The 7,358-nt window shown below is 32.3% G+C and overlaps 1 protein-coding gene across 3 annotated transcripts; it reads left to right on the top strand.

Annotated features, from left to right (window-relative positions):
* The first annotated feature begins 249 nt into the window (after window positions 1-249).
* On the top strand, window positions 250-3,095 carry LOC120081189 (LIM domain-containing protein WLIM2b-like). Of its 3 annotated transcripts, none has more exons than XM_039035882.1 (6): window positions 250-400; window positions 828-1,063; window positions 1,663-1,762; window positions 1,863-1,897; window positions 1,977-2,066; window positions 2,524-3,095. In XM_039035882.1, exons 2-6 carry the CDS (start codon window positions 929-931, stop codon window positions 2,749-2,751), a joined length of 588 nt encoding a protein of 195 aa, XP_038891810.1. In that variant the 5' UTR covers window positions 250-400; window positions 828-928; the 3' UTR covers window positions 2,752-3,095. The 3 variants fall into 3 exon arrangements, with proteins under 3 accessions (XP_038891810.1, XP_038891811.1, XP_038891809.1); XM_039035883.1 differs by having other exon boundaries at window positions 309-380; XM_039035881.1 differs by lacking the exon at window positions 250-400 and adding an exon at window positions 410-698.
* Window positions 3,096-7,358: the final 4,263 nt, after the last annotated feature.

Below are 7,358 nucleotides of genomic sequence, written 5' to 3' on the forward strand. Positions count from 1 at the left end.
TTACCAATCCTAGAGAGAGGAGAGAGAAAATATTTTTTTATTTTAAAATGTCATAAAAGTATTTAAAATAATAACTAAAAATTTTAATCAAGGTATAAAATAGAAATAGGGACATTTTAATCCTATTTTCTAAAAATTGAGTTTTAAAATGACCCAATTGAAATCTTAGAGATGAATTCTACGTATTTCTAAAAACTCCAATTTAGTCGTTATAATTCCGACACTAATTCACTATCAAACTTAAAGTCAAAACATAACCATAACCGCTAAAATAGAAATAAAAATACAAGTGACAACACGACACGTCGTTGCTCTGCAGAATGCCGATGGTGGAGCTCCAGTACTGAAAAAGTTGAAGAAGAAAGTCGCACCGGGACAGAGTAAAGTTTAAGCAAGCAATGTGTGTCTTTCCGGCAAAGATATTTTCTCGGACCCCTTTTCACTTTATCTCCTTTTTTTTCTATAAAGAAAATCGACGCTGTGAATAATCTATCATAAATTATTTGTTTCTGCCTTTCGCTTTTATCTTTCATTTCATCATCTTTTTCTTCTCTGCTCCACTTGCTATAACCAAATACATTCCCTGCATTTTGTTACTTTCATATGATTTGAGAGGAACCCATCTTCGATTTCGATTGTATTTCAGCTCTGATCAAGATCTTGTTCCTTCAGCATTTTGGGTTTATCAAATTATCTGGGTTTGATCCTTTTAGCTTATCGATTGATTTTCTGAGATTCTTAGATCATTGATTGCAGTTTCTTTTTCTGTCTTCTGTATTTGATTCTGGGTTTTTGTGTTTTGATTGTGTTTGATGAAATGACAATAGGAGAAGGGAGTTTGTTTGATCGGTAGAGCTTGGTGGGCTTTGAATTGGAGGAGATTCTGGTTGGTTGAGAATAGTTAGATCTACTCTAAGGCTTTTTAGCTATGTCGTTTGTTGGCACCCAACAGAAGTGCAAAGCTTGTGAGAAGACTGTGTACCCTGTAGATCAATTATCTGCTGATGGAGTTGCTTTCCACAAGTCATGTTTCAAATGTAGCCATTGCAAAGGAACTCTTAAGGTACATCACTATATTTTCAGGACCCATTGATAGCTTCTCTTTTATAAATACCTTAAATCTGCAACTTTTTTGCCTCACTTGAACTTGAAAAGGAATAGAGAAAGCTGGAGGATCTTTCAGTTCTAAAATTATAGGGAGTATATGAGGAACTGTTTTCAAAACAACAATGATTAAAGACAATGTTTGGGTAACTGTTTTTATTGTTATCTTTTTTTAGTTTGTATCCTACAGATGTTATGTTTTTTTGAACAATTAAAGTTGTTTTTTTCTCCCACTTGTAATCTTAACTATAAAAGCCATTCATCAAGTTACAGGAAAACAGCCTCCCACACTAGCCCTTGGTTTCATTTATCATCTCTCCTCTCTCATAGCCATTGTTTATAAAACCTCTCTCTCTCTCTCTCTCTCTCTCTCTGGCTCTCTTACTTGGAGGGTTTCATGGACAATTAGAGTGAGTACTGTGTGGTGTTTAAAATGTAAACAAATAAAAACTAAATTCCAGCTTGTGTGTGTGTGTGTGTGTGTGTGTGATTACTGAGCATTTCTTTTGGGTCATAATGTGAGAACTTTTTCTAAAATGACTTGTTAAATGCTTTCAGCTGAGTAATTATTCTTCAATGGAAGGTGTCCTGTACTGTAAGCCTCATTTTGAGCAGCTCTTCAAGGAAACTGGCAACTTCAGCAAGAACTTTCTATCTCGTATGTTTCAAATTTTGTCCGATATAGAAGACACTGTACCCTACTGATCTTGTAGCTATTGCTTTTTACTAACATCTTCTGTACTTTCCTTTTTCTACAGCTGCAAAGTCCTCCGAGAAGCCAACTCCAGAGCTGGTAAATTTAAACTCAATGCTGCAAATAGTTGTGATTAAATATATAGCCTGCTCATCCTGTAGCCTCTTGTTGGTTCCAGACTAGGTCACCGAGCAAAGCTGCCAGCATGTTTTCTGGGACACAAGAAAAATGTGCTACATGTGGAAAAACTGCATATCCACTGGAGAAGGTTGGTTTAAAAGGCGTTTGAAAGATATTCAGACATTTAAAACCTGTTTAAACACATCAATAGTCAAATTTCACTCTTTTCGAACCATCTGCATATATATGATTCACTGCATTATCTTTCAGCGGTCGTTTGAATTCCTTTTGCATACCATTCTACATTTGCATATCGACCTCTATAAGAAAGGGATCTTCCTTAAAGCTACTACATCTAAATGAGTTGGTTTTCTGAACGGCTTGAGTGTTGCTCTTGTTTAAGCCAACTAGTGAACTTCATCTGTAGGCTTTGTGGAACTGTGGAACTTACATGTTCTTAATTTGCTTACTCTATAGCATGTCTTGCTGAGGTAGAAATGGTCCCATCTCAATTTTCAAGTAGTTTTGCTGGTGTTGGTACTTTGTATGCATCTGTGCAGATGTTATTTTATCGGTAATGGATCGCAGGAATTGCTTGTATGCAGGTGACGGTTGAGAGTCAAGCCTATCACAAGTCATGTTTTAAATGCTCACACGGTGGCTGTTCTTTATCTCCATCAAACTATGCTGCACTTGATGGAATTTTGTACTGCAAACACCACTTCTCACAGCTTTTCAAGGAAAAGGGAAGCTATAACCATCTGATCAAATCTGCATCGATGAAGCGTCAAGCGGCGACTTCCGATCTGGACCCTTCAAAGGTTGAGTCATAAACTTCCAATTTGTGGTTTTGTTGAGTCCATTTTCCCTCTGCTTTCCTCCTTCTGTGTGTTCTACTTTGATCCTTTTGATTTCATGATGAGAAACAAAAAAAGAAACTTGCACGAGTCTCCAGCTCGTCATGTTGAGCCAAATTGTTTGTCTGCTTGATTCATTGAACTTCAAACAAACCATTTGAAAGTGGGAATGATTTGCCTAGACTTCATGAAAACATTTCGCAACATTTAGTTTTGGGTTACCAGAAGATAGATATGGAGTCATTCTGTTCCCTGCTGAATTCCTCTCTGTTTTCATGTTGACAAGTACTTCAAATGATTTAGAAAACTTCACTTTCTCTCATATTGATATCAGTTGGAAATTACCTAAATCATAGGCTTCATATCTATCTTTTAGATGTTTTTTGGGTGTCAAAAGTCAATATTGGAGGACCTAGCCTTACTGCCCCATGAAGAATGGTAAAAAACCAATTATTTTTTCCATAATCATACACATGGGGCAGTGACTGAAAAAAAATACAATTGTGGGATGGATATTAAATCGTGGATGTTTAGGATGATAATTTGTGTATTTATCCACTAAGTTATAAATACATGATGATAGGGGTCATGGAGGGATCAATATCTAGTGGGAAGTTTTCGTACATCCAACTTTAAGTAGAAGGATTTAAGACCCACATTTGAAATGTTTTTACATCGACTAAGTTACAAATTTAGTTCATGAACTTTGAGCTTTGTGGTTTATGTCTATTTGGTCCTTGAGCATTCAAAGTGTTTATCAGGTCCCTAAACTTTTTATTTTGCATCTAATAGGTTTCTTTTAAGTCCTAGAAAAGTTTGAGTTTTTTTTTAAAATAATTTATCTATTAAATATAAATTTGAGTTTTATGTCTAATATAAGTTTTTGTATTTATGTCTAGTAGACGAAGCTTCATGAAATTTAAAAGATTTGAAAATTTAGTGGTTAAATTTCTAATTTTGAAAATTCAAGAACCAACTAGGTAGAAATCTGAAAGTTCACGGAAGAAATTTGTAATTTAATCTTTTACCTTTCTTCCCTTTGAAATTTTTTTCAAATTTTTTTTTGAAATTCTAACTGAATTTTGGAAAGTAAAAATATATAGTTTAAAAAAAAAATTAAGAAAAAACTTTAGTTGGGATTTCAAAAGTGCTTCTAAGAGGTGATTTTCTAGGAATAAGAAGTGAATATCTAAAATAAAGAAAAGCAAATGCATATCATAAGCTTGAAAAGAAACTAAAAATCTTTCTAAAAAAAATAAAAACTAAAAATAAGATTCTAAGGTTTAAATCTCAAGTCCGTCCTTTTTTTAGTACAATAATTGTGTAAATGGAGATCGAGCCTCCCATTTCTAGGATAATGAGTGATGCCAATTACCGTTGAGCTAAACTCATTTTAACCTTCTATCCTAAAACTTTAAAGTTTGTTCTCAATAAGTAACTATTTTAATAAATTAATAGCGTGGTTCCGATTATTATGTTAATGTGAGCACAAAATGAAACCATATTATATTAGAGACGAGTATTGGGTAAGCAAGCAGTTGTTCTATAGTGATTAAAAAGGATTGGTAGATTCATATTCTGGGTTGTGATTTTTGAAGGAATGTCGTTCATGGACGCCTATTGTGGTTGAATCATATTCATACAAGATTATAAGTCTTCTAAATGAGGTTGAGAATCACTTAAATTGAAAAACGAGATGTTAGTGTTGACAGATTCTTTTAGCTTTGTTGCTTTTGTGTTGTGCACTTGAAACTGTAATGTGGTTGCTCACACTCTCCCCGGAAGAAGTTGATTTCTTTTCATTTTCTATTTCCCTTAGTTTTCTTCTTTAATTTCAGATGTATTTGGTCATGTATTGAGGCTACATTTACCCTAATGGAAAGGATGAGAGAAGCGTGTTCAATTTAATTGCGTTTCGGAATTACGTCGTATCATTACTATTACCATTATGGTTACTTACTATTTCAAAGAAAAAATTATGAATTTCGACACTTTACTGTTACTATAACAATCCAATTACATTTGCAATTTAGGCTCATTACAAATTGATCCATCAATGAAATTTCATTATGATTATACCAATTTTCATTATGGTTTGGTAAATGTGACCGTCCAACAAGAAAAATTAAGTATAACTCGATATTAATTGACATGTGTTCTTTTCCTTAATATTAGAGTTTTAAATTCTCAGACCTTAAATTTGTTGTACTAAAAAATCTTTCAAATCTATAAACTAGATAAATAAATACACACATATTAAGGGTAAATTAAAAAATATTAGGCCCTATCCGCTAACCATTTGGTTTTTTATTTTTGAAAATTACTCTATTTCCTCTCAATTTCTTACCAATTGTTTACATCTTGATTAAGTAAATTAGTTAGTTTATAAGCCAAATTCCAAGAACAAAAACAAGTTTTTGAAAACTACTTTTAATTTTCAAAACATGACTTAGTTTTTGAAAACATTAGTAAAAAGTAGATAACAAACAAAAGACCCGTTTGGGATTACTTTTGAAATTCTAAAAAAACTATTTTAGAAGAATCTTAATCTTCAAGGCTATTTAGTAAAATCACTTATTTATTAATATATCCAAAAATCACTTTTAGAAGGGCTCCAATGTGCATATTTGATGGAGCTTTTAATTTTAGTTTTTCTAAAAATTTGATATCTTCCCTTATCCATCTCAAATTTTCATTTCATTAATTTATTTTCTCACATTTATTCCAAATTTTAATTGGTTCAAATTCTTTTAACAATTATCTTTTTCAAAAAATCATTTCATAATTTTTTCAATTAAACAAAAATGGTTGCAATTCAAATCATATATATTTTCAAATAATTATGTAATTAAATTACACTAGTTTAGTATTAATTTACCATACACCTTAACTAGTTTTTTCTAATTTAAAATTAAAATTTACTAAATATCCCAAATAAAATCTAAGAGGTTTAAAGGTGAGATGAGTATTTGTAAGCTTAATTTTCTAAAACTAAATACTAGAAACCAAATAGTTAGGCCGTAGTTAGTAACCATTTAATTTGTAACTTTTATTTTTTAAACATTAAGTTTACAAACATCTCTTCTATTAATATACATAACCGAAATCTACCTTTTTATTTTAAAAATTTGGCAAACAAATAAACTTTTTTACTAGGGGTGTTCATGGGTTGAGTTGGGTTGAAAGAGTTTTTAGACCCAATCCAATTGTCCACGTTGTAAATCTCTTCAACCCAAATAACCCTTATTAAAAAATGAATCCAACCCAACCCAACCATGAAATATTTGGGTTGGGTTGATTCGGGTTAATCGGGTCATTTACTTAAGATTTTGTTCTAAAAAGAAGCAAAACATAAATATGTAAAAATCTAATTAAATTATTTTCATATATTAAATTAAGATTAATAACTCGATTTCAATTTATATTGTGAAAAAAGTGCCAAGAAACTACTTTTAAGAGTCGTTGAAGAATAAATTATTAAAAAATATATTGGAATTAAATAAAATTAAAATCAATATATGTATAAATAATTGTGTTATAAGTAATAAAAATTTATATTTTAAAGTTAATAATAAATTTAAGTTGGTTTGAATTGTATTAGATGAACTCATAAACAAACCCAACCCATAAAATTTTCATTTATTTGAACCAAACCCAACCCAAATGAGTTGATAATCCACCCCAAGCTGCACGAATTGGGTTGGATTGATCTATTTTTTTTCGGATCATCGGATTTTTTGAACACTCCTATTTTTTACTTAGGGGGTGTTGATAAATGGGTATGAGTTGAGTTGAGTTGGGTGATATTTGTTAAGCCATAAAGAAAATCTATGGGTTATTAAAACCCTTTTTTACCCACTTAAGACTCTCCTTTTTTATCCCCTCAAAACTAGGACCTTTTATATTAATATGATTGTTTTCAAAACTTATTATATTAGAGAAATATTAGACCTTTTATATTAGAGAAATATTGTTGTTTTTACTAGAAGTCGAGGGTTGAGGATTGGATTAATGTAGAGGTCGAACGTTGAGAACTCGATAAACAAAGAAAAACTTGGAAACAATATATATTATGGTTGTCGTAGGTTGAAGTTTCGACATAAATAACTCGACAAACAAAAAAAAACTTGGAAACAATATGTATAAAGGGTTATACATAAGTCGAAACTTCAACCCTGTACAAGTGAAATCTCGCTAATTTTGTGATGAGGGTCTTGCTCTAGAAGGAAATCTCGCTAGAAATGTCGACTATTGAAATGCAGAGCACACACATGGGTAGACTTGCATCGTGGCAAAATGACAAGTATGAGCTAAGAGTGAGATCGTTGAGAGTGAGATCAGCGAGATCGTTGAGAGCGAGATCAGCGAGATCGTTGAGAACGAGACCAACGAGATCATTGAGAGCAAGATTTTGAGCGAGAAAGTTGGAGAGAGTGAGATTTTGAGCGAGAAAGTGGGAGAGAGCGAGAGTGAAGAGAGCAAGAGCATCCTCATGAGCGAGATCCTCCTCATGAACGAATCTCGCTAATTTTGTGATGAGGATCTCGCTAGAAATGAGGATCTCACTCAAGAAGATCCTCATT

The sequence above is a fragment of the Benincasa hispida genome, chromosome 7 (assembly GCF_009727055.1).
Source record: "Benincasa hispida cultivar B227 chromosome 7, ASM972705v1, whole genome shotgun sequence".
Taxonomy (NCBI): Eukaryota; Viridiplantae; Streptophyta; class Magnoliopsida; order Cucurbitales; family Cucurbitaceae; genus Benincasa; species Benincasa hispida.